Below are 27,876 nucleotides of genomic sequence, written 5' to 3'. Positions count from 1 at the left end.
TTGCTGTCAAGGCATCAGCTCTACCCCACTCAGCTCAGACCAAACAATTTCTGCTGTTCTTAAACACAAGATATCAATAACAGTGATGGAAATGGCACAAAAATGTGTGCTTATCTTCTAGTGTAATAAACATAGTTTTTTATAAAAATTATAGAGCTGGTACAAGGGTTGTGAGACCACATGAGAAGCAAGTTGGCCAAATGCTACCTCCGGCTGCAGAGACTGAGGCTCTGGATTCTCCACAAGGCATATCCATGGACCAGGTCTATTTATCTGCGGTTTTTATACTCTCCTTCAATCTCTATAGGCAAATGGTTTGCAAACTGTTTTGCAAAAAGATGTTTGGACTTCAGCTTCCAGATGTTTTGGACTTTAGCACACAGAGTCCTTGAATGTTGGCCAAGCTAGTTGGGGCTACTGGGAGATGATGTCCAGAACATCTGGAGGGCCAAAGTTTGGGAACCACTGCACCTAACTAATAATTACTGTATGAGGCTTTAAATCCACAATTAAAGTTTGAGAATAGCATCTGTAAAAATGTTTATTGCACAATATCGTTGCTTCTGTGCCCGTGAAGTGTTCTGAGAGCACTGTTGGAGTGTCCCTTTTCATTGATGGGAAACCCTGTCAAAAGCTCTCAATCATGCTGCTTTTTCATTACTCCACAGGTGCAAAACCTTGCTGCTATGGCATTTGCAATACTAGCAGTACTGTGGTCCTCCCTCTCGCTATTTCCAAGGAGGCTGTTTTTCTCCCCTTCCCCATTTATTTTCTTTCTCTTTCTAAAATTAAATCCATTAGCATAACTTCAGAACTGCACTAAAAAAAATGAAAATCATGTGGATAGGGCAGAAAGGCAGGGTTAAAGAGTGTGGAAAAGAGCACAAGGACTATTGATGGCAAAAATAGCATCTTCAGGCTATTTTGGAGATATGCAATAATTGAATGCTCACAACCAAACTAGCGAATTCGCGTGAATGCGTTCTGGTCCCACTTTCTTTTCATTCGAAATTAAGACAAATTCCTCCCGTGTGATAAACTCCTTAGAGAAAGTGACTAGCAACAGTGGCAGATGCACAGCATGGCTCAGAGAAACACCCATGGAAACAGCTGCCTCAGTACAGGAATGGAGGGCTCTGGCTGTTCTCAGAAGATCCAGAGCAAGAGGTATATTTTTAAAATCCGTTGTAAGGTTGTTATTCCCCTGGTGTGGAACGTGCCTGGCGTTATCCAAACTGTTTGAATCAGAATCAGAATCAGTGTCCAAATCACACTGCAGAAATAATCCAGTTTGAGATTGCTTTAAGTGCCCTGGCTCAATGCCAGTGAATTCTGGGAACTGTATGACATTTAGCATTCTCTGTCAGAGAGCTCTGGTGCCACAATAAACTAAAATTCCCAGGATTTCCTAGCACTGAGCCAGGGCAGTGAAAGCAATCTCAATCTGGATTATTTCTGCAGTGTGTTTTGGACCAGGGTTTGACCTGTGTGTCATCCGAATAGGATGATGGCAGAATGATGAAGGGGACAGGCCTTTAGGCCCATGCAGACAAGGCCGAGACAGACATTCCCTAGATCAGGGGTAAGCAATCTTTTTGAGCTGGGGACCGAGTTGCTGTCCCTCAGACAACTGGGGGGCCGAAGCCAAAAAATAAATAATTATATATATTTTTAGAATTTTAAATAAATAAATAAACCGGGATAAATGTAGGATAACATTTTCAAATGGTGGACACTTTTTTTTTAAAAAGTGGAGGACACGCAAAAAATTTTGCTGATTTTTTAAAAAATGTTAATATAAATGCATGTTTCTGAGGCGTCTATAGACAACTGCCCCCCTTGCCCCTGCGCGCGAGAGGCCAAAGGCCCTGGCGGCAATCGGCGGCAGGACTGGGCTGGGGCCGGTCCCAAGGCCTCGCCGGGCCACATCCGGCCCGCGGGCCGCAGGTTGCCTACTCGTGCCCTAGATTAACACTAGCTAAATTTAAAGTATGCATTGAATAACACAATAATAATAGCAACAACAGCAATATATTTTAATATTTACAGGTTAGACATTATACAGGCGAACCCCAGATGACCACTAAGGATTTACATGAGCACATCTCTAGAACAAGGGAAATTATAAAAAATGGGTAACAGAATACATGTATCAAAGTTTGCTTGTTCCTTCTAGACTTCAAGTATCCGTTGCTTTCTCAGTGCTGGGATTAATACTCAAACTCTATATTAAAGGGCATACATATTAAGCTACTGTTATGCTTCCCACAGTGAGATTTCCTCAGATATACAGGACCCAATTATCAGACTGATAAATTAACCCTATAGTTACTTTCCAGTCATCAATTACAAAACAAAGCATGCTAAATACAAGATACACAGGAAAAGGAAACTGTTATGGCAAATACATATTTCGGTCAATTGGAAGAGTATCTGCAGTCTTATTTGACCCTTATGCTCAGAAGCATTTCATATTCTGGAGGATTTAAGTATGTGCACACATGTGTGTCTGAACAGCACAAAATTCAGTAAGAGTTTTTGGTTGTCTGAGCGTGGAAAGTTACTTTTTAAAAAATTAATTTGTTAAGTAACTCAGAACAAAGCAACCTTACCCACAAGTAGCTCTTTATGGTTAATTATTGGGGAGTGGATGGGTTCACAGTTAGTTGCTTTACTTAGTACATGTTCTATTTCTATTCTTTTTAAAAAAGAAATTTAGGATTGATAAGAGAATGGCATAAAACATAAAAAATTCCACTGACTCCTTCTTTAGAAAAACAACATCAGAATACCTTGTTTTAAAACAGAGTAAGATAAGAAGGTAAGCACCAAAACACTATGTAGCCCAGCATTCTGTCTCCAACAGTGATTAGCCACATCTTCTGGAAGATTCATCTGCAGAGAGTGAAGTCAACCAACCTACACTGTTGCTTTCTGCCTGACATCTAGTATTCAAGGTATGCTGCCTGTGAGCATGGAGGTTTCACTGATTATCATGCCCAGCAGCCACAGATTGGGGGATTGCATGGCCTGTGAGCTACATGCAGGCCATACAACTGTCCTACACCAATGTCTTCCCTGCCAGTCATCTTAAATGGTCAATTGGGTTCCTCCAGAAGACTGCAGGAAGCATAATGAGCCATTTAAAGCAGGGACTAGGGGATCAGAATGGTCCACAGGATACTTTGGGGAGCTGTACCCCACTTAAAAAAATCAAAAATTTGACAACAGTATTAGCTATACCTAACTAAGAAAGTCTACTATAGCATGATTGTTGTGTGTCTTCAAGTCATTTCTGACTTATGGTGACCCTATCACAAGGTTTTCTTGGCAAGATTTGTTCAGAGGGGGTTTGCCTTTCTCTTTGTTTTTCCCTGAGGCTGAGAGAATGTGACTTGCCCAAGGTCACCCAAGGGGTTTTCATGGTCAAGTGAGGAGTCAAACCCTGTTCTCCAGAGTCATGGTGCAACACCCAAAGCACTACATCAGGTTGGTCCCCATACTTTAGTATACTTAACAATATATTTAACCAAGGCCCAAAGCACACTGCAGAAATAATCCAGTTTGAGTCAGGGCAGTTAAAGCAGTCTCAAGCTGGATTACAGTCAGCCCTTCTTATACATGGATTTTTTTATACACAGATTCAAGCATACACAGTTTGAAAATGTTCAAAAGAAGTATAAATTTCAAATATCAAACCTTGATTTTCCATTTTTTATAAGGGACACCATTTTGCTATGTCATTATATTTAATGGGATTTAAACATACACGGATTTTGTTATACATGGGGGATCTTGGAACCAAACCCCAGTGTATAACAAGGGTCCACTGTATTTCTGCAGTGTGTTTTGGACCTTAGTGGTCCCAGTCTGATCTGGGCCCAAAGGGGCCTTATCTTGGCCTAAAAAGACCTGCTGTTTGCTGCTGAGGGGTTATTCAGACTTTTTTTAACTATGATTATGCAAATAATCTCACTCATGCATTCTGGTTTTGTTGCTCACACTATTTTTTGACAGGACTGCATCTCTATGAGTTCTGTTTCTTACTCAGGTGCATTCAAAATGAAAGTGAATAACAAAAATTCAACCCACATTCTAACTGTGATTATTTTCACAGTCTGAATAACCCTGAATTTCTAGGAAACTGCTACAACAGCTGGCAGACGAAACAGCTCTGCACATCACTTACTTGCCTCCGCTGTTGCATCTGTTCAGAAGACCCCCGTTGCAGCCTTGAATGTGGAAAGGGGGTGCCTGGTGGTCCATGGTGCAGTGGTGGGTAGGCATGTAAACATTCGCCCATTGCTGTGCCAGCCTAGGGACCAGCCAGAGTCTGGACCCAGGGCAGGATAGCAGAGGCCAAGCAGGCACTTGGCCCATGTTATCCTTGCCCATCTGCTCAGGCCTATTATCTCTGCTTAGTCTGCAATCCTGCTAACACACATGAACTGGATTTAGTATTAGAGGAAAGTAAGGATCTTACCTCATACCCTCTAAGAGCCTTATTGCATTATTAAACAAACCCAGTAGGCAAACGAAAACACATGGTTTGTTTTTTCTCTCTGTGTATGATTTTCATTAACTTCGATTTGTAAAAGCATGGGAGAGTGTTGTAAAAGTGTCATTTTTGTCAAATGGATTAGTTCCACTTGGCAAAAGGGACACTTTTACAACCATCTGCCACAGTTTTACAAGAGAACAAAAGAAAATGCAGAGATAGGGAAAAAGACGTATCTTTTCGTTTGCTTGCCGGGGTTGTTTAACAATATGATAAGGTGTCAACTCTCCTAATTTTGTAAGGATAATCCCAATTAATCTTTTGTCATGCCACATTTTGTGCCGTTTTTTCAATGCTTCACTTTCTCCTCCTCCCCCCACTTCCCCCCTTTGTCCACAGTTTACTGCAATTGCTGCAAACTGAGTTCAAAGCACAAAAGCACCTTGCATTCAACTTGGAGGGTGGGAGGGAGGAGAAATTGTGCCCCACTCCCAGTAAGCGCAGGCAAAAGCAAACTGCTGCAGCCTTTTTTATACATAGCTTCCTCATTAATATCTTTTTGCCATCTTGACCATATTCTGATGTTGCTTGGCCACATACCTCCCAGTTTTCCTCTGTGAAATGCTTCCTATGAACATGGAGGTTCCATTTAGTGATTATGGCTGATATTTACTGATAGAACTATCTTCCAGAGATGTGCCTAACCTTTTCAAAAAGTATGCTAACTTAGTATTTCATTAAAGAAAATACTTTAACGTGTTTGACCTGATCCTAGCCTTTTTAATTGGTTAGCATATGTCGTATTGGTTAACCTAAGTTTTAAGCCATTTCCTCATGGTTCCTGGTTGATTCCCCCCATCTTTTGTTTGATTTCAAAGGGGAGACACATAAAAGTAAACTATAATCTCAAAAAACGTAAATAAATTACATATACTCCTTTTTCCTAACTATATATTGATTCACTTTATATGTATAAAAAAGTTCTGCATTATTTCTGTAGTTATGAATATCTGTTGTGTTCCTTGTTTGTATAAATATACAGCAACACACACTCTTCTGACTGTATACATATTGCCTGTTTGTCATTTGCATTCTGTTTTCTTTGACGGATGGTCACATTCCTGCAATATCAGTCTGTAAGCAAACAAAAGAAGAAAGAATGAGTTATTATAATAATGAGTTATTTTAACAAGATGAATAGGAATTTGTCCAAGTTATTTATATTTCTTAAGAATATAGTTTCCATAGGCTGGGCCTGTCAAAGGCATTTTGCTATTTGAGGTGGAGGAAAATGGCACTCCTCTAAGTCAAAGTGCAGAACATCCAAAGCCTGAGAAGTTAAGACATGAGACCCAAAATCTCATATGACTGTTCCAATTCTTGGCAATAAAAAAACAAATTGAATTATTTAATGGAATGCACTAATACCTTGTGCTGGTTACTTAGGCTTGCATCTACACTGCAGAATTCATGCAGTTTGACACCACTTTAACTGCCATGGCAATTATGGAATTCTGAGATTTGTAGCTTTATGAGATATTTAGCCTTCTCTACCAGAGCACTGGTGCCACCACAAACTATAAACCCCAGGTTTCCATAGCATTGAGCCATGGCAGTTGAAGCAGTGCCAAACTGCATTAATTCTGCAGTGTGGTAGCAGGCTTAGGACTTTATCACATGTGAGGAATTTCTCTTAATTTCAAATGAAAAGAAAGTGGGGCCCGAACGCATTCACGTGAATTCGCTAGTTGAGTGAATTTATGTGAATGCTAATTGCATTCGAACTGGCTTCCCATTGCCCGAAAATAGCATGCCATTGCCTGAATTTGAGTGTGGTAGTCTATCACGCAATAATGTGAAACCCCATGATTGCGCTCAGACTGACTTTCCCATTGCTCGAATTTGCATGTAGTGGGTTATCACGCAATAACGTTAAACCTCATGATTGCGTTCAGATTGCCATTGGATTATACTTCCAATTTCCCTTGACTGATAAACTCCTCTGTCATGTCTGTGTAACTAAGGTCCAAGACACACTACAGAAATCATCCAGTTTGAGACAGCATTAAGTGCCCTGGTACAGTGCTAGGGAATTCTGGGAGCTATAGTTCATTCTGGCACCAGAGCTCTCTGACAGAGAAGGCTAAATGTGTCCCAAAACTGCAGTTCCCAGATACAAGGACTTGCTACAGGTGACCTATTTCCGATTATTGCAGCCTCATTCTCTTGTGGGAGAGAGAAGAAAATGTCATCTTCCTTGAGTCTGATCAGATGTTAAGTGGACATCCTTCACCTGTTCTGATTGGTGGCTCTTAAAGTGGGCTGGGATGACATTTAAATAATCAATAAGAAGACTATGGTCCAAAACACTGCAGAAATAATCCACTTCTAGACCGCTTTAACTGCCCTGGCTCAATGCTAGGGAATCCTAGGAAATGTAGTTTATTGTGACACTAGAGCTCTCTGACAGAGAAGGCTAAATATCTCATAAAAATACAAATCCCAGAAATCTCTAATTTCCATGACAATTATAATGAAGGCATGTGTCACCATAGCCAGATCTGACATCTCAAGGAATGACACACTACTTTTAGCTGTGCAAACGCACTCCTGGCCACTGTTGAAACCTGGGTGTCCAGGCTCAGAGCTGAGTCCAGCAGAATACCCAATAACAACAACAACATTTATTTATAGCACCTGTTCCACCAAAGAACAGTACATCAAAACATATACAATAAAAAGTGAACAATAAAACACCACACAATAAAAAACAAAAACACTAAAATAATACTAATATGCTAAAAACAAAACAAACAAAATCTTCCTCAGCCACTGCTCATCTCAGCCACTTTAGGCATGCTCAGTAACTTAATCTGGCAAATCAAAGAAGAAGGTCTTCAACCTTTTACAAAAGTGGATCAGATCCTACTCCAGCCAGAGGTGCAGAGGAAGCATGTTCCACAAACACGGAGTCAGATCCTGAAAGGCTCACAGCCTTGACAGAACCATAATGTTGGCGGAACTGCTAATATTCCTTTGCAGATCTTAAATTTCTAGATGCAATTTCTGAGATTTCAGGGGGATTGTAACCTTGTTCAGTGCAGTCAGAGGGCCTGTTCCCTGATCTGCCTTTTGACTGACCAGGAGCACCTCTGCCTTATCTAGATAAAAGACCACAGAAACTATTTTCTACTATGGAGGACACTGTTCTGCTCACTCCGCCAGATAGGCCCCTAGACAGCTGCCCAAAGTCCTGCACAGATCACAGCACTGCCATTTTGTCCATCTTGAAGTTACATTGTACTGTGCATGCCCAATCCAAGCACTCACCTTTCTTTTCTTCAAGCATGAGCCACATAGGAATCCGATGAGCCCATTGATGACTTGAATGAGGCAAAGGACTGTTTCGGCTGTGCCGATGGCCAGCAGGAGGGAGAACAGTACAATGTTCCAGAGGATTACATTTTCTGGTTTTTTGCAAATGCTCCAGGTTGTCTGGTTTAACAGATAATTGTCTCTGCATGGGAAAGGTTAAAGTTGATTTTTTAAAAAAAGAAATTTCATCTCAAGAAGAAGAAGAGGAGGAGGAGGAAGAAGACATCATCCATCACCCTTAAAGCGTTCTCACCAGGTTGGCTGGGTTTAGAATGTGCAAAAGTGAAAAGCAAGGCTAAATACACAGATAAATTGCTTTTCAAATGCTTTTAGACAGTTTTGCTAGAGCTATTACAGCTTGTAGGTGTACACATTTGGAAAGAGTGATCAGCCTCAGAAAGCTACTTTTTTAAAAAAAAATAGTAACTCCTAGAATGCTCCGACATTTTGGATTACATCGCACAAAAGGTCCCAACTAATTTGGCCAAAGGGATTTTTTTGGGGGGGGAGGGAGCTATAGTTTCTCCCACTTCCCAGAATTTTCAACTCTGGAGAGTGTATGCACTCACATTTATATATTTATCTGCTTTTGAAAATCCTAAAGATAGATATTTAAAAAATGATTTCCCAAAGGCATCTTGCAACAAATTAAAGCAAAATATAAAACCTATTTGATACCAATAATAATAATAATAATAATAATAAAATATCAGACTAGTTATTTGTGAACACAGGTAACATTTTGCTTCTCTTAACCCAGGCTGTTTCCTCACTGCCAAAATAACTGCCATGGCTCAGTACAATGGAACTCTGGGAATTGTAGCTCACCAGAGTGGATTCCATAGCATTGAACCATGGCAGTTAAAGTGGTGTCAAACTGGGTTATTTTGGCAGTGCAGGTACAGCTTTAGTAATTCTTCATGAGAAGTATTCATGTGTCGGTATATATGCACATGTGTATTAATACAATTATATAAAATACATAGATAGCACCACCTTAGTTGGAAGAAGCATTCTCTTTTATGTGAAACTTTAGTAGGAATGCCTTTTCTACAGTACAGAAGAGTGTCACCTAAGATCAAACTACAGTGGAGCCTCGGGTTACGAAAATAATTCGTTCCGCGGCCGCTTTCGTAACCCGAACGGCTTTCGCAAGCCGAATCCCCATAGCCGCTAATGGGGAAAAGCCGCGATTTGGTGTAAAATCGCGGCAAAAAGCACCAAAAGTTTTTTCGGGACCCGAAAAAACGTTCGTAACCCGGAACAATTAATTCTAATTGGATTTTTTCGGGTCCCGAAAAATTCGTAACCCGGGTATTTCGTATCCCGAGGTTCCACTGTATGCCCTTTGCTTTAGAATAAGCACTGTTCTCACATGCAGCTATATGAAATATAACCTATTAATTAACTGAATCATTACATTAAATTAAATTAATTACTATTAAATTAAATTAATCACTAAAAACTTGTGATTCATGACATAAACCCTCTCTAATGTAATGACTGCAGCTCTGATTATAAGCTGAGATGTTGCCCAGAGGGGTTAAAGAAGCATATGTTGTACAAGAAGAATTATACATTGTTCATTTTTTTAACGGAAGGCATGCAAGGGCACATAAAAAAGATAAAATTTGGTCAGGACACCATGGACTGAGAGGAAGATAACAGTTAAGGTCAGAGAAACTGCTGAAGGAGCATGAGGTGGGGGAAGAGGAAGAAGAGGAGGAGGAGGAGGAGATGGTAGTGGTGGGAGACATTAACTGTGAAATTGCAAAAGCACTTGCACTGTTCTGTTTAACACATGATGTTTGCAATAATGAACAGGTCAGACTGGTTTCTGCATTATCATACAGGTCAAATATTACTTGAACAATGTCACTTTCTTTGCCCAAAAGATGCTACCTGTATATTGTGCTGCAAACATTTCCCTTGTGTCTTTAACGTTTTCCCATGCCTTGGAATTATTGGTCATAATAAAGCAAGAAAGTTTGCACCTAGTATTACAGTCTTTTTCAGTGATGTAGACTTGATTGACTTGGATTCAAGTCAGACTCAAGTCACTTCAGTGACCTGACTTGGACTTGACTTGAGGCAGGAGTATGATCCCTCTAAAGCTAGTTTTCATGGCTCCTCTAATATGTAGCAGAGAGAGTCTGCCAAGTAGAGCTCAAGAAACACATTGCCTAACATGTTTGCTGTCTTTCCCCCCTCAGAGATACAAATGTGCCTGAAGCTCTGGGGGCAAGTCTTGTTGCTACTGCTGATAGAAAAAAGAACTTCAGAAGGATCCATCCTATCCTCCTACTTTGTGCACATCTTCTTGATTTTCTTATTATTGAAACTCTACCCCCCTACACACACACACACACACACACACCACCTCTTCTTTTTCTATGAAAGGTGGCTCCCAGACTTGAGATGTGACTTGAAAGTATCTTGCAAGGACTTGAGATTTGACTTGAGATTTGAAGGTAGAGACTCAAGACTTCACTTGAGACTTGGAGTAAAAGACTTAAATACATCACTGCCAAGATCCCTATCCTCAACAGCTCTGTTCAGGTCTTGCAGACTCGTGGCTGTGTCCTCCTTGGTTAAATGTATCCATCTATCTATCTTCCTCTCTTTCCACCTTCTCAAGCATTATTGTCTTTTCTAGTGAGTCATGCCTTCTCATGATGTGGCTGAAATGCAACAGCCTCATTTTAGTCATCTTGGGGCCGGTACAGACCGGCCCTTTCCGATGCCCTCGTCACATGCTAGGGTTGCCTCAGGGCGGCGCTTCCAGACACCCCTCAACCCTAGCACGGTATGAGGGCTTCAAAATGGTGGGCCCTGTACACATGGGCACTGCCATTGTTACGCAAGCGCCACGTGGCATCCGCATGGTAACCTCGATGTGGGTTCTTTTTACTCCACAGGGAAGCCATGTGGTTTAATGGCTGTTGACTTCCCTGTGGAAAGAAAACAGGTGCCAGCAGGTTGCCCTTTTTCAGCGCTCTTTGGAGAATTCAGGCTTGATTTGTTCCAGGACCCATTTGTTTGTATTTTTAGTCACCTATAGTACCCTCAGCATTCTTCTTCAACACCACATCTCAAATGAATTGACTTTCTTTCTATCCGTTTTCTTCACCGTCCAGCTCTTACACCCATACATAGTGATGGGAAATATGATGGTATGGACAGTCCCACTCGCCTACAGTTTAGGGTGTCCTGCTCACTACAGCAAATGGGGAAGGGATAAACAAAAGAACTGGGAAGAACCTGGAGGAAGATGTGCATGTGCCACATCTACCATATCTGTGTACCGACTTCAGAACTGCAGGGAATAGTTTCCGTTGTACTCACGCCAAGGTGTCGTTCCGGAAAGGATAGACATATATCTCATCACCGATATCACATAGAGGACCACTAATTAACCCCAAAGATGAAATGATCACACAGTAGACTCCACCTGCAGCTCCCAGGGCAGCAAAGACAACAGACAGCACCATCTGAAAGAAAAAAACTTCAGGCTCAGAGACACACATGCATTGGAGAAGCCAGTCACTCACTCTAACTTTATTTATCTCACTGGGGTATTTTAAGGATAAAGTGGAATAAAGAGGGTAGCTTTGAGCTCTCTGGATGAAAGGTGTGATATAAATGTAATAAATCAGTGAAAGCTTTGTGAGGGGCATGTGATTAAAAATTGGACGAGAAAGGGGTTAAGAACACCCACATCTCTTCCCTCTACTTCTATTAACATTTGTATCTGAGATATTTAACATGTACCTAAGCATTCAACATTTGTCCTGTTCCACTCTTTTGTTAAATTATATGAAATATATTGTGGCATAGGTGTTTGGATGAATGGGCATACAAATGTAATTGAACAATTTACTATTTCTTGGATTATAGCTGCCAGAAAGTTACTTTTTTGGACTACGGATTCCAGAATAACCCATGCTGGGCAGGAGTTTCTAGAGGTTGTAGTCCTAAAAGGCACCTTTTTTCCAGTTCTGATTCTGGGAACTGTTGGGAGGCTGAAATGTCCCAGGAGGGCCAACCTATGCCTATAGGGCACCATGGGCAATTGTGCCTCTTACCACTTCCTTACTATGATTTTACAGAGCTTGGAAAAGTGGCGTCTAGAGGTTACAGCTCCCAGAATGCACCATGCTATCTGGGGATTCTGGGAGTTGTAGTTTCAAAAGTTAACAATTTAACTCTTCCTACTTTTACATCTCATTACCACCACATTTCCCACGTACGATTTTTCTCTCCCATAAAACTGCTTTCCCCAGTTTAAAGGGTATTCCTTACCCCACATTTGTTTGTATGACATCCTGCTCCACCTGCCTTCAGCATCATAAATGCTGGCAAGAAAACCTGAAAAGGGAAACACAGAAAAATGTATTACTGAAGAAATAGCCATTACATGCCCTTGCAAAATGTGTTATGGGATTTATTCTTGCCAAGATGGAGTGACATTATGGTTGACAAAGGAATGGAACATTAGGATAGAGATAGAGGGCCAGTCCAAGAATTTTTGCTGATTGAGACTTAGGACAAGATGGTGTCCCCAACTGTCAAGCCAGTTGGATTGACAGTTGAATTTTCACTTCCTGTTCTGGGCTAACCAGAGTTTGCCATTGTATCCTAAGTGAATGGAAATCTGGTTAGTTTAAAACAATCAGGATCAAACTAATCAAATGATAGTTTATGATCCTGGTCTGTATGTTTTGTTAGTTGCCAAATCATAATTTTTTCACCATAGAAATTGTTTTAATGCTTACAACTGCCTCATGGCAGCCACACCAGAAAAGAAGAATGGAAAGAGAGGCGTCCATGCCTAAGGCTTGCTGTGGCTAACATGCATAACATTCAACTATGATATAATGTTATCTCTGCAATAGACCATTGACTTTCCTCCAGGAAAGCAGGGATTATAAATGAAAATGTTTCAGGTGATGATGAAGCAAGGAATGGTGGATGAAAGAAAAATATCATTGCCATTCTTACCATTAGGTCCAATGAAATAACTGTATGCCTATGTACAGTAATTTCTAGCTTGCATGCCACTCTAAGAGTTTGGGCATAACATGTATACATGTAATTTCCTGTTTATTGGTTTTAGCTATACATCCTCTCTTTCTACATCAGAGACATAGTCATGTTAGTCTGGAAAATCAGCGAGGAAAGGGATCTTGTAGTCTAATTGTGCAAAAGAAGTTGTAGCAGAAATAGCTGAATTACAATATACCCACAAACTCAAATCCACCAACAGTGGGTTGAACAGAAACAATAGCTTCCTCACACACTACACATTACAACACTGGTTAACATCCAAGCCTTACAAGGCCAGCTTATCATATCTCCTCTCTGGTTCTTTGTCTGCCCAAACTACATTCCAAAACTCCCTCCACTATTCATAGGATCATCCATCAACCCAGGCCCTAGGCAAAATCTTTCAACCTACTTTTGACCCTCAACAACCGTTGTGAAAACTGAATTTGTCATCTCATCACCATACCCAGAAGTTCTGCATTTCTTTGACTATTTTCATACAGTCTTATTATAAAGGTCCAGTTCACTCCAGAAAGTACACTTGGTCTATGAAAGCTTATGCTACAATTTCTTACACAGATAGTCTCAAAGGTGCTACAAGATCTCTTCACATACTGATCTTCCTGCATCAGTTTGTATGCATTTAGCCTAATTTCTTCATCCTCCATTAATCTGCAATTCTCTTTCTTCTCTTTCTCTCCTCCATGTTTGGAGAGCATATGTTAAAGATAATAAGATTTAACACAGACTTTTATACTTGTAAAACAACCTATTTTAATACGTTTCCAACAAAAAACAACAACACTAAGCCTACTTTATTTCCCTGCCAGACCCTGAGTGGTGGTAGTAGGGGTGGTACTGGCTCACTTTCTACTTGTAAAAACTAATACTTCTGCTTGTGAGATAAACTGCTATCTCTCACACAACCCAATAATTGCCAACTTACTAATCACCAAAAGCCACTTTTCCCAAGCACTGCAAAACCAAAGTAAGCAAGAGGTAAGAGCAACACTCACTGGGAAAAAAAAATAGTGTCAAGGTTTTCAGAGACAGAAGAGTGTGTATGATGGGGCCTCTCTTCTCTAAAGTCACCTGCTGTCCTGTCATCAGAGCTGAAGAGGGCAATTGGGGAGGGGGACAAAAAAGGGACAGAACATGTCCACCCCCACCCCCAAGAAGTGACACCATGATATCTTCAGTTCCAGTTATGCATGGCAGAGCAGCCTGTGTGGGGTGGACGACAAAATTTGGCTCTTATCCTTGGCAAATATTAGGAGTGATGCCACATCCCCCCTCCATTTCTCTAGAACACCCTTGTCATCCCTGTCTTCTGAATGGCAAATATATGCATGCTATACAGGCTGTCTCTGGGCCACAGCAGATGAGCAAAAAAGAATGGCCTAAGTCTGCTCAGGCCAGAAGCAGGTTGGAACCCCACTGTCCGCAGGGCCCACTCCCATGGCAGGCTGTAGATGAAGGGGCCAGCCAGTGCCACCAAGAGCCAGATTATCCCAGCTCCTTTTTCTCCACTCCTTAGGACCACAATGCAGCATCAGCGCAGCTTGTGGATGCTTTGGAGATGTTGTTTAAACAGCACGCATTGAAAGCAGCCAGAAGATACTTCATTTGGCCCATCTGTTTGGGCCCTGCATGTGTGTGTGTGTTTGTGTGCCTTCAACATGCCTGTCAACTTATAGTGCTCCCATGAATTTCATAGGGTATTCGTAGCAAGGAAAACTCAGAGGTGGTTTTGCCAGTTCCTTCCTCTGAAATATAGCCTATGGCACCATTGGTCTGCCATCCAAGTACTAACCAGGGCTGACCCTCCTTAGCTTCTAAGGTCAGATGGGTTCTGGTGCCTTTAACATATTTAGGCAGGGTGTCCTGTATTGCCCCCCCCCCCCCCAAAGTAGTTCTGAGGTGCAGAGAATGCTATCTCATCCATGATTAAGCCATTTTTTCAGTATCTGTACATGGATTAAAGCAGTGTTTTTGGAATTGCTTATATAATTCTCTATTTTCTTTGGAGAAGTTGAAAGGTTACTAGTGCTCCCAGTTGTATTTACCGCATTTCCTGAGTCTTATGTGGGCAAAGATATCTGACCCTGAATGGTGCCTCTCCCACTTGTGATAATGACCTCTTATCTGCAAAGAGATGAAGGAGATGACTGTACACATAGCACACCATTATCATTAGGAGCTGAAAACATTTCAGCAGAAGCTCAAATCATCGTCTCCTAGAAAAGGAGGCTGGCAGTTTACTATCTCAGCAATCAGATTTGCAAATGAAACCTGTGTTCACTTCCCAATGATTAAACACAAAAGAAAGAAAGCAACGTTGCAAGCTATCAGAGGTGTGACATGCTTCTGTTTCGACAATCAGGTCTCTTTTTGCACGTAAGCAAATCCCACTTGGAATGATGGGTTATTTGTAAGAAGAAAAAAGTAGCTACTGGGAAGAGGAGGCAAAATGGGGATATTGCTTCCAATAAGAATTCTGCTACCACAGGAAATTTTCCTTCAGTTCCCAAATTTCTAGCATTGCAGTAACTTAAAATTTAGTTGAGCATTTGTAAATACAGTACTGCTTAGACACCCAAAGAAAAGGAGAAGGCAAATGTTTTGTACTTTGAACTCATTTTGCAGTAGTGACAAAGTAGAAAAGCAGTAGGGAAAGAGAGAAGCTGGGACATTTTTAAATGCACCTGAGAAAGTGGTAGGACAAATGATTAATTGGGACTATCTTTGCCAAATTGGGAGAGTTGGGTGATACAGAATACAAATATAGCAAATAGAAGAGTTCTCGGTGTGAACAATTTTCAGTGACACTCTCTGCTATTGTAGAAAATTTGAAGATCAATGACGAATTTCACTGGAGGGTAGGAATTTCTTATGGGGAATGGTAATGCCCTCATTTTGCCCTCCTGCAATTATACCCCTGTTGCTGTAACTACACTTTGATCCACAGCTTCATTGCAAAGAAAATGTAGCAATTCACTTGCACTTTCTCTCCTAGAATGACAGAAGCCTAGGACTGAGTGATAATTTTAGTTCAGCTTTTTAAAAATTCTATTTGGGGTTGAAAGGAAAACAACTTGGAGGTTGCCTTTAAAGTTCATAATACAACCTGGAGCAGATTTACTACCCCTGCTGACACCACAGCCACCAGCTACCTCTGCTCCTGTACAATCTGCAAATTTGCTTTCTTCTTCTTTTGGTCTACCCTCATTCCAAGGGCATTGCGTGCAATAAAAGACTTGTTTATTCCCTCCTCCCTCTCTTAAAGTGCTGGTAGTGATTCTCTTGCTTTTGCAATTAAAATGGAACTTCGCCAGAAGGCTAAAGTAATGGGGAGGAGATGTTTTCAGTGGCTCAGGCAGTCAGTGGAGGGTGGTGGCCTCTGGTTCACCTCCCAAATTGGTTCAGGAATTGTAAGCACTTATTAATACTGATGACATGGATCACATCTCCTTCTATAACATTGTAAATGTACATCCTTTTTAAAGGTCTGCCCTCCCGTGATGTAAGTCCACCCATGTAAGTTGTTGCAGGATGGGATTTTGGCTGCTGGAGTCCTGCCACCAAAGTTTTTGCAGGACCAATCTGGAGCTGTCAGAATCCTGGAAGGATCAGGGCAAAGCCAATAAACACAGCCAGCTCTGCTCATGCAGGACAGCTGGAGTAGCTGGTGGTATAGGCATTTAAGGGCTCCACTGGCCTCTTCACCCTTCACACAGCAACACAGGCCCTTATCACAAGTGAGACTGGAACTCCAATCCAGAGCCAGTCCAAAGTGAAGGGGAAGCAGAGTCAATTTGAATCCAAGGCAATTCACTTGATGAACGAAATTGTGGTGATTCCTGAGTCAAAGTGGAGCTAGTGCACATTAAATTATCACACCGGTACATACCATGCGGATTCAATGATTCGAATTGGGACCCTTGTGCATGCTCAGTGGGACTCTGAATGCATCATGAATGCATTTCCTGCATGGCAGGGTTTTTTTCCTGCATGGCAGGGGGTTGGACTGGATGGCCCGTGCGGTCTCTTCCAACTCTATGATTCTATGAACCTTTGCACTTCCAAGGTGAAGAAGGGGGCCACTTCCTGGATACAGTTTCACGTGAATGCTAGCCTCACATGAATGATAGGGAATGTCACCTATCCCTACATGCCCTCTGCTTCATCCAAATGTGTCACCAGATGATAGCTAAGGAGGGGTCAGGGAAGGATGACAACATCTAGAGCCCCACTGAGCATGCGCAAGGGTGCCAGTTTGAATTGTTGAATCCCTCTGGTGTGATAATACAATGTGCACTTGCTCCGCTTTGCCCAAGTAGAGACCACAATTTCGTTCCTCAGGTATGATAATACATCACATGAATTGCCTTGGATCTAGGGATGCCATATCCCGCCTGGGGGCGGGACTTTCCCGGTTTGGGGCGGGTCTGCATGGTCCCGCCCCAGTTTGGCCCCGCCCCCGGGACACCCCCCCCTGCGACGGACGCCAGGCAGGGAAAGGATCCTCGCATGAGCGAGACCCCTTCCCTGCTTGGCCTCCTCCGCCGAGGGAGGCGGCCTGGCTCTCCTCCCTCTTTCCAGGTCTCTGTGAAGGCCAAGCCTCCACAGAGGCCGGGAAAGGGAGGGGGCCGCCCGCGATCGCGGCCATCGTGGGCGCGCTCCTGGCTCTTTCCCGGCCTCTGTGAAGGCCAAGCCTCCACAGAGGCCGGGAAGGGGAGGGGGGGCTGCCCGCGATCGCGGCGATCGCAGGCGCACTCCTGGCTCTTTCCCAGCCTCTGTGAAGGCCAAGCCTCCACAGAGGCCGGGAAGGGGAGGGGGGCTGCCCGCGATCGCGGGCGCGCTTCTGGCTCTTTCCTGGCCTCTGTGAAGGCCAAGCCTCCACAGAGGCCGGGAAGGGGAGGGGGGCTGCCCGCGATCGCGGCGATCACGGCTATCGCGGGCGCGCTCCTGGCTCTTTCCCGGCCTCTGTGAAGGCCAAGCCTCCACAGAGGCCGGGAAGGGGAGGGGGCCGCCCGCGATCGCCGCGATCGCGGCCGCTCTCCTCCTTCTTTCCTGGCCTCTGTGAAGGCCAAGCCTCCACAGAGGCCAGGAAAGGGAGCGGATTCCTCCTCCACTTGGGCTCCGTGAACGGAGCCCAAGCGGAGAAGGAATCCTCGCTGAGCGGAGGGATTCTTTTCCCCTTGGGCTCCGTTGGCAAAAACGGAGTCCAAGGGGAAAAGAATGCCTCCCTGGGGGCGGATTCCTTCTCCGCTTGGGCTCTGTGAACGGAGCCCAAGTGCAGAAGGAATCCTCCCCTCAGCGAGGCTCTTTTTCAAATGTAGGACCCAAAAAAAAAGGTCGTACATTTGAAAATTTTGTCCTACATTTGTCCCGGTTTGGAGGCCCTGAGTAATGGCAACCCTACTTGGATCTGAAGTGACTCTGCTCCCGCCTCGCTTTGAATTGGAGCTCCTGTTTCATGTGTGATAAGGCCCCCCAGTGTATTTCCATGGCTGAGTGGGAATTTGAACCCTGGTCTCCAGAGTCGTAATCTAATGCTCAGCCCACTACACCACACTGGCAGGATGCCAGCTATTATCTTTTGCTGTTGTAGCTCCTTGCCTGTACTGCAAAGCCCATCCCATAGTTCCTCTGGAAGGAGCCTCCTTTCCCCAAAATTGCTTTGCCTCCCCCATTGCGCCCTGGGCTGTCTGGGGGGCGATCAAGCAGGCATGTCCTGCAAAGCCCATCTGCTGCTCAGGCGCTGAGGCAAAGGTGAAAAAAGAAAAAAATAATAGTTAAAAATTGTGTTCAATGGCTCTCCTCACACATCAGTCTATGAATGAGGAGCAGAGGGGAGGTTGTAATCCACCGGGATAAAGGCTATGCGAATGGAAGAAAATGGTGCTGGCGATGCAGAAAGAGAACAAAAGGGTGACACCCCCAGGCCAGCCCCTTGAGCGCTACTCCTCCCATCTCCAGGTTCCAACATCAGACACCCTTGTCGTTCCCATTTGGATACAGTGAATCGTACCCCGCTTTCAAAAATAACCGATGTTATAACCTACTATTTTTTTAAACCAGTTTATAGGCGTCTAATTCGAACTATATGATATAATTCTATTTTGAATCGAATCGCAGTGGAAATGATTCCGGGGCATTGAGGAACTAATTCGGACATCAGTGGGAACGACACCTCTTAATTCGCTTCATGATCCGCTTTATAGGCAAGTGGGAACACCCTCTAAGAATTAAGAGAGGACAGCTTCTGCTGCAAATCGTGTGAATGTTTCTAAGGTCCCCAGGAGAAACAGCAGTAAACTACCAGCAGCTGCAAAATGCTGAACTGTCAGTGTTGAAGTGGTAGTTGCAGGAATGAAGCAACAGAAAAATATCTATGCCTATGTGTATGCCATTTAGCTGGAAAGAACAGTTTAATTGCAGTAAGGCATTGAGGTTCAATAACTACTCTCAGAGTGCTATTGTCATTGTTTGTAAGATCAATGGATCCTCCTCTCCCTTGCTGTTCTTTTCGTCATGCATTCAACACAAGTCAACATGACCTTAGGCTATTTCTATTTAAACTGTTCACAAGAAGCCATGATCTGAATGAGATTACAATTCACCCTTCTTTTACTTTCACACAGAAAGTATGAAAATAATTCAGAATTTTTGTTAATTGTTATTAATTTATGAAATTTCAAAATTATGGGTGCTTTTATATGGGGTGTGTGCTTTAGTTATGTTTTTAACTTGTGTGATTTTGCCATTTTATACTGTTTTTTAGCTAGTTGATTTTAATTGTCTTTTACATTTTTATTTTAATGTGTTAATGGTTTTATTTGTAAGCCATCTTAGGTCCCTTTCTGGGAGAAAGATGGCATATGAATGAACGAACGAACGAATAATATAAAATAGCAAAGAAAAGAAACAAAAAGAATGAGAGAGAGAGAGAGAAGGAAAAGGAAAAGGAAAAGGAAAAGGAAAGAGGGAAGAAGATATGAACAACAGTTAGGCATATACTTCACAGTACAATTAGATGATTTTAGACTGTTTCATGCCCAGGGATGGTAGCTATGACCAGAGGGAAAAATGAGGGCATTGTTGTTATGGTGGTGTGCCTTTAAGTCATTTCTTACTTATGGTTACCCTAAGGTGAAACTGTCACAGGGTTTTCTGTGACTGTGAAAGATAGTAGTTTTCCATGGCTGAGCAGGGAAGTTAATCTTGGTCTCAAGAGTCGTAGTCCAATGCTCAAACCGCTATACCATGCTGGCATTGCCCTCCCAATAAGAATTTTGCCACTTTCATGAAATTTTCCTTCAGTCCCAAGGACACCATTTTGTTATGCTATTGTATTTAATGGAACTTCAGTATCCAGGGATTTTTTGTCCATGGGGGATCCTGCAATGAAACCCCAGTGGATAACAAGGGCCCACTGTAAATTCAGCAAATGTAAGAGTTCTAGGTGGGAATGCTTTTCAAGGTCCCACTCTCTGAAATTGTAGAAATTTGGAGATTGAAGCAAAATTTCATTTGAGATTAAATGAATTATCTTATCTTGTCCCTACTTTAGCTACACACTGGCTTCTTACTGCCTTAGATTATAAAGTATATGATGACTTCATTTACTTCAAAATATGGTAAATCAGTCTTCCTCCGTTTAGAGATTTTTGCTCTTTTTGCTCCTGAACTTCTGTTCTGCTCCACTCTCTTATTCTAATGGTACCAGCCAGTGGCATTACTGACCTTTGTGTACGTGCGGGTGTGTGTGTGAAAGGCCTTGCCCTGTCTCCCCCCAGGCTATCCGCCCACCCAAACCACTGTTGAGATGGGCAGCCCTGTAGCCTCCAGCGTGCCCATTTAGGGTCCAGCATGGCTGAGGCATGCCTTCTTCAGCAAAGGCCTTCAGGATCCAGTGGAGCTGCTCAGGAGCAGCCATGATAAACCCTGAAAGCAGCATGCCCCGAGCAGCCACTGATGGTGATGAAGGTGGTGCTGTGGCCTCCGGAGGGCCTGTTTAGGGTCCACTGCAGTTGCTGAGTGAGCAAGAAAGGAAGTAATACCCATTATCACTCAGCCATTAGCTGCACCTGTCTCTCTGGGTTTACCACCCCACCAAATAACACTCCCTTCTGGAGTTTCACCTGATACAGTCACCACCTCTGTATTACACTAGTTACACCTCTGGCACCACCAGTGTTACAGCTAGGTTCATTTTAAACAAACATATTTTTAAATGTCTGGTTGATCACCTGCTTTCACTAAAGCAGTACAAATATGTTAGTTTTTGATAAAGCAAACAGCAAACTGATTAAACATGGGCATATCTATACTACCTCTTTATATTGCTACAGAATGCTTCTCCTGACTTCTTTCAGAGGAATCTTGGGAACTGCAGTTCTGTCAATGGGTCAAACTACGATGGGTGAACGAAGGCTGCCAATACAGGCTGAGTCTCCCTTATCCAGAATTCCAAAATCCAAAACACGCCCAAAATCAAAACTTTTTCCATGGGTAGCTGAAATAGTGACAGCTTTGCTTTCTAGTGGTTCAGTGTACACAAACTTTGTTTCATGCACCATGTTATTTAAAATATTGTATAAAATAACCTATGTGTGTAAAGTTTATATGAAACAAACTAATTTTGTGTTTAGACTTGAGTCCCATCTCCAAGACAGCATATTATGTACATACATTCAAATACAGGTTTTCCAAAGTAAAAATAAAAAATCCAAAATTCAAAACATTTTGGGACCGAAGCATTTTGGATAAAGGATACTCAACCTGTGCAATAAAGCTGATAGTGCTTTGTTGATTAGATCTTCCTTTGATAGCTATTCTGAAAAAACAAATACATATTGCAATGATGAATGCTTTTTCTTACCAGTATTCCAGCTCCCAGAATCCCATGGAAAAACCAGACCAAATCAGTGATCCTGCTGGCTTCTAATACTTCTCCATTGGGGAAGTAGAGGAGGAGATTGGAGATAATAGCACAGATAGCAAGTGGGAGCAAGGCAATCCCAATGCATTTGGTGCACGTACATTTGGTGCACTTTCCAGTACACATCATGTATCTTTCTTTCCTTGGAAAAGATAAGAGAAAGACACAAAGAAAGACAGAAAACATATGGCACAAAAGGAAGCATTAGAGTTCTTCATAAAACTATCACCTTATTTGGGGCTGGATTATAAACAAATTCTGAAATCAAGGAGTTAGTTTGTGGAATTCACTGTCCCAAAATGTCTTGGAGGCTGCCAACTTGGGGTTCATCCAGACTTCCCAATATGTTTGTTTCTACTCCTGCATCCATTCATGTCCTTAATATACTGCCATTTTAGCCTTGGTTTGTTGCTGATCGGAGTGGATTTGAACACTAGTCCCAATCTACATGTTTCTTTTCAAATACACTTTTCTTGCAATATGCTTTAATAATGTCAGCATGACATCCTTCCATCTTTTCCATACCCTTCACAATCTCAGTGTTTATTCCCCTGTGTTCCTCCCTGAGTATTCACATTCCATGGCTCACACACTGATTTTTACATACAAATGTTATAGTCATAGTGCTAAAGTGATTAGATAGTGCTAAAGTGATTACACCCACTTTAGCACTGTAAATGTAAAAAGAAAAGAGAAAAAGAAATCATCATCATTATCATCACTGCTGTTTATATTCCACATTTCCCTCAAAATTAAGACTCAAGGCAGCTTCCAACTGAAAACAAGGGCTGTTATTCTACAGTTGGCTACTTAAATATATTTAACTATGCATAACTCTACTGAAAGCAATACTGAAAGCAGCCACATATAATACCACGGGGGGGGGGGGGGGACCCAACAGCACAAAAAGTGAACATTAAAATAAAATTAAACTATTTGAGGTATGAAAACAATTTTAAACACACTCTTAAGAACGATTAAAACGATTTAAAACAGTTCAATTTGAAACAATACAGCACCATCTTAATAATCTATTCTAACTGGAAATGTGATGATGAGGGGAAAAAGATCAGAAGAAAATCACAGAAAAGAAATCACATTGCCATTCAGTAATCATCCGTTGTTGCTGTTTGCCTCCAAGTCATTTCCAACTTATGGCAACCCTAAGCTAAACCTATCATGGGGTTTTCTTGGCAAGTTTCTTCAGATGGGGTTTGACATTGCCTTCCTCTGAGGAGAAGAGTCACCCAGTGGGTTTACATGGCAGAGCTGGGATTTTAACCCTGGCCTCAAGAGTCATAATTTAGCACTCAAATCACTACACCATGCTGTGGGGCCACCAAGCAATACAGGGGGAAGACTCAAGAAAATATGCAGGTGAGTGACATTTCCCTCCACCTGTAGTGTAGCGTAATTTCCCAGGACAGAAAATACACCTTTATACCCTATGGATTTTAAAAGGTGTAGCTGATACCAAACATTTACAGAACAAAAATCGGGACAAGAGGAAGGCCAAATGGATATTTTAGAAAAACCTACACCTACAATTCCCACCAAATCCCAAGGCTTTGGGGCAGCCGGCAGTCTGGAGAAGTCCTTAGATGGCTTTAGAGAGGGAGTGGATAAATGTATGGAGCATGGAATCATCAATGTCTACATATCACCTCCAGTGTCAGAAGTATGACGTTTGTATACCAGTTACTTGGGAGTTTGAGATGAAGACTACGATCGCCCTGATATCCTTCTGGGGGGCTTCCCAGAGGCAACTGATTGGCCATTATGTGAACAGAATGTTGGACTATATAGACCAGGGGTGGGGAATCTATGGCCCTCCAGGCTCTGACGAACTGTCATCATACCTGACCACCAGCCAAGCTTTAGCCAGGCTTGAGACAGGTTGACTTGAATGATTTCCTGATTAAACTGTACAATCCCTGGTGGTGCAGTAGGAGCCCTGGTGACACAGTCATTTAAATGCTGGTACTACAGCCACAAGCTTGTGAGTTTGACCCCAGGGCTCCAAGGTTGACTCAGCCTTCCATCCTTTCATAAGTCAGTAAATGAGTACCCAGCTTGCTTGGAACAATTGCTTTACAGACTGTAAACTGATTAGAGAGTGCTGAGGTCACTGATAAGCAGTATAAAAATGTAAATGCTGTTGCTATTCCTCATGAGGGCTTGGTTGTACGCCTTTCCCTTATGGTAATGCTATATGTAGTGTCACCATAAAGGGTAGAGCTACAACCAAGTCTTCATTATTCATCTTTCTGCACAATGGCCCACCAAATACCAAGAGAATGGCCAGAAGTAGCATATGGGGACAACAGCGCCCTCCTCCCTTATTTTCTCTAGCCAGTGATGTACAGAGGGGCACACTGCCTCAATATGGTTGGCAATATATGGCCAACAGGAGTAGACTACTAGCCATTGACAGCCTTATCAGTCCATCCTACATTAACCTAATAAGGTTCAATATTTTGGGTGTGTTCTACGAATATCAAAGAAAAGTAAGCAAATTCAACATGAAATGCAACATGTTAAAACGTTTCAAACAGAACTGCAAAGATAATAACTAATTAGTGCATCTTCCTATTATATAAAAACACTAGTCTAATAACAGATTGGCAAGATGGGAATTTGGGTAAAATCAGTCTTCACTGGGAAGGTGGCAACCCCATATAATTCCCCATCTATAAGCTGACATTAACATTAAATAATGATTGAATTCAACAGTACAACATGAGTTCCCAAAGAGAGTATCAATGCTTACCTTATTTATATTGCAGGTTGACAAATATATCCCAAGCTGTAAGGTCTCCAACAGGGGACAGGATGGACCCTCTCTTAATGATGGCTTCAGTTTTTATACTTTCTTCTTTTTCTCTGTATCAGCACAGGAACCTTCTGGAAGTGGGATTTCAATTAAAAAAGTATATGATATCATCACCAAAGAAGGAGGAAATACCCAAACACAAAAACCCCTATTTAGCAGGCATTGAGGCCATGTGTCACTGCATTAATTGATTTTCTTTTTCAGGGACTGTTCCACTGGTCAATGGCCACCTTGAGGTCACATTGACTTTCTGTAGCTCAGTACAAATCTCTGCCCGTCACCACCATTATTTTATTAAATGCTTTTCTACATCACAACTCAAGGAAGCAACAAAGGCATACACAAAAGAAGGAAGGAAGAAGACCAGAATAAATGGGGTTAGAATCAGGATTTGCCTTTCCATATACAGGAAGGGTCCAATTTTTGGAGAGACCCATTTTTATCCTTTGCCCATGCATCATTCACCTGATATTTGTTGGAGGGGCTGTCATGAGGAGAAGAATTAGGAAAATATATTTCTTCCAGCCTAGTTGCACAGACATTTTCTTCAGTTGCCCCCAGATTGTGGAATGACCTGCCAGAGGAGATTTATCAGCAGAATGTACAGTCTGAAATCAAAACAGCAGTCTCTTCTGGCAAGCCTATTCAGATTATTTTTAAACGAAGATTTTTAAAATATGTATTGATTGCTCTTAATATGTATTGTCTTTACATGCTCTTTTATGTGTCTAATTTGTGGTTGTTCCATGCCTTGGTCCATAGAGAGAAGTGGATAAAAATGTGTTATTGTTGTTCTTATTTCACCTCCCCATTGGCATACAAGTCATCAAGCTCTTACAAGGTCCCTCCTGAATAATACTTTGGTATTATCCCCTTTGCCATATCCCCTTTGCTTTCACATGAAATATGTGTGTGTGTGTGTGTGTGTGTGTGTGTGTGTGTGTACAATAGTACACAGATAGGGTTCAGCCACATGATCAGAAGCCCTGGGGCAGTCAGGGCTACCAATCATATGGGGGCCCTTTGCACACAGAGCTATATGTGCGCAGATCCCTGTTCATGATAACGTCAGTCATGGGATCAGTAGATGCGATTTGTCTTCTCTTGCGCACATTCTGTAAGCTACCCATTAGCAGCAACAAAGTAGAGACAACCTCCATCAAAAGAGGATATACGAATTTACACACACAAATGGACGTTTTGAAATTATTGCAGTCATTTAAATAGAAATATAGAACATCCCATAATGGAGAGAAAGACTGTGTCATAGTTCAGTTTGCTTTACAATGGTCAGTAAACAAGTTCAAAGCCCCTGCTTCAAGTATTTATGCTTCTTTGTCCTTATATTAGGCTTGGATTGGGCAGTCCCTCAAATAAAGGATACATTCAAAGAGGGCAGTTTTCTGGCAGACTTCCAAATGGAGAACTGTCCTCTGTAAAACATAACCCAAGGCCACTCTAGAGTAGGCAACTCTAACATTCAGTAGGCAACTGCACAGTCCCTAACCCTAGTACGTTTGGGGGGTGCCATGAATGCGTGGCCCCGCGCACACATCGCACGCGTCAGTGACGTTGCAGCTCTGCCGCATCCAAATGGCGCAGCGCAGCTGCAATGTAACTGTGCCATCCTATGGTGCTTGTAGCGTCGCAGCAAAGAGCTGCTTCTGCGCGTTCCTTTTTTGCTGCGCAGCAACACCGCAACATTTGGTTGCTGCGGTAACTCTGTGCAGCAATGAGTGGCAGCTCCAGCCTGCCTTTTGCAGGCGGTGTGTACCGCACCGAAGAAAACCTTATGAAATTCATGCTCGGAGAAAGTTGGGATAATAAATAAAATTAAGATTGCCGTAAATTGACAGGTGACATGAAGGTGCATGTACACACACATGCAGAGTCAGTGAGTTCAGCTGACAAAAGATCTGCCTATTTACAAAGGTCTTTGTCTGCCGATTAAAATACCTCACTAATTTAGACTCCATATAAGGAGGATTCCAGCATACGCTTCAACATTTCACAGATGAAAACCAGAACCCATGTAGCCAAGCAACACCAGACTGGTCAATATGGCGAAAAGGAAAGAAAGAGGAAGACCACACAAATGAGGATACGTTACAACAATTTGCTTTTACCTAAGTCTACTGAGAAAGGCAATATTCTGCCTCCACCTCTCTGCTTCTCCTTACTGAGTTGAGTACAAGCTGCTTTTGTGCTTTGCCCTCAGTTTGCAGTATCTAAAGTAAACTGAAGACAAAGGGGGAAAGTGAATGGTGAAGAGAAAAACTGGGACATTTTAAAAACTATTGAAAAAGTGTGCAGGCAAAAGACCATTCAAAATTGTTCCTGCCAAATCAGGACTATTACAAGGATGTTCCACCATAATGTAAACACTAAAATCAAGGAATTAGTCCATTGACAATCTGGTTTATATCCTCTCTGGAGAAAACACATTATTACACCAAACATAACAAGCAAGATTTTCAAAGGGATTAGCCATACTGCAACAAAAACACCAACGTCCTTAAAGAATAACAAGTTTTTTGTAGCACAAGTTTGTTTGTAGAATTTTTATGAATTATATCTCAGTTGATCAGAAGCTTGAAGTGTCATCCAATGTCAGGTACGTGTTTTCAAAATGAAGTTACAGAAATTGTCTGAATGCCTGAAATCTATTTGTAACACTTCATACATCTGAGGAATAGTTTGTGAAAACTCAAGCACCAATCAAGTTGGTAGTGTTTAATGTGGCACAGGACTTTTTGTTGCTTGGACCCAGCAAAATGCACTTTGGTACAGACTGCTTTACAAAGAACTGGAGTACCTGAAAAATACATTATGATATTGAACTGACCCAATCTCTCCCCACGTATTTCAGAACTATTCTTCCACATCACATTCTGATTATAGGATCTTGATAACATGCCCCCTTCCACTATAGATTCTCCTACATACTACTCATCATTAATCAAAGGTGTGGATTGAACAAGCTCATCCAAAACTAATCATGCTCAGCAGAGATGTACTTACCTTTATGAGACAATCCAAAAAACCATGAACTGCACACTTAAAAGAGTGAAGTTAAAATTAAATGTCTGTTGCAAGATTGAACATAAATTTTGACCTGGAGTTGTTATTACAAGTAAGTAAGCAAGCCAGGGAAGAAGCAAGCAGTAGTTTCTACTG

General features: G+C 42.1%; 1 protein-coding gene across 3 annotated transcripts; it reads right to left on the bottom strand.

The window, feature by feature from the left end:
- Positions 1–2,051: 2,051 nt before the first annotated feature.
- On the bottom strand, positions 2,052–27,856 carry LOC149320045 (transmembrane 4 L6 family member 1-like). Of its 3 annotated transcripts, XM_089512836.1 has the most exons (8): positions 27,721–27,856; positions 26,826–26,937; positions 24,637–24,770; positions 21,807–22,008; positions 12,176–12,241; positions 11,219–11,364; positions 7,829–8,015; positions 2,052–5,632 (listed from the first exon to the last, which is right to left on the bottom strand). In XM_089512836.1, exons 4-8 carry the CDS (start codon positions 21,993–21,995, stop codon positions 5,612–5,614), a joined length of 609 nt encoding a protein of 202 aa, XP_089368962.1. In that variant the 5' UTR covers positions 21,996–22,008; positions 24,637–24,770; positions 26,826–26,937; positions 27,721–27,856; the 3' UTR covers positions 2,052–5,611. The 3 variants fall into 3 exon arrangements, with proteins under 3 accessions (XP_089368962.1, XP_089368961.1, XP_089368963.1); XM_089512835.1 differs by lacking the exon at positions 26,826–26,937; XM_089512837.1 differs by lacking the exon at positions 26,826–26,937 and having other exon boundaries at positions 21,807–22,003.
- Between the last annotated feature and the right edge of the window lie 20 nt (positions 27,857–27,876).

The sequence above is a fragment of the Sceloporus occidentalis genome, unplaced genomic scaffold (genome assembly GCF_023333645.1).
Source record: "Sceloporus occidentalis isolate IW3139 unplaced genomic scaffold, rSceOcc1.0.p SCAF_2, whole genome shotgun sequence".
Lineage (NCBI taxonomy): Eukaryota > Metazoa > Chordata > Lepidosauria > Squamata > Phrynosomatidae > Sceloporus > Sceloporus occidentalis.
The sequence above is the reverse complement of the archived record's forward strand: the minus strand, read 5'-3'. Positions and strand labels throughout refer to the sequence as shown.

Coding starts and splice junctions, on each gene's coding strand:
- LOC149320045 (XM_089512836.1), bottom strand. CDS start 21,995: ATGATGTGTACTGGAAAGTGCACCAAATGTACGTGCACCAAATGCATT. Junction 11,365..12,175: donor GTCATACAAACAAATGTGGG/GTAAGGAATACC, acceptor TTTTTCTTTCAG/ATGGTGCTGTCTGTTGTCTT. Junction 8,016..11,218: donor TTCCGGAACGACACCTTGGC/GTGAGTACAACG, acceptor TTTCCCATGCAG/AGACAATTATCTGTTAAACC.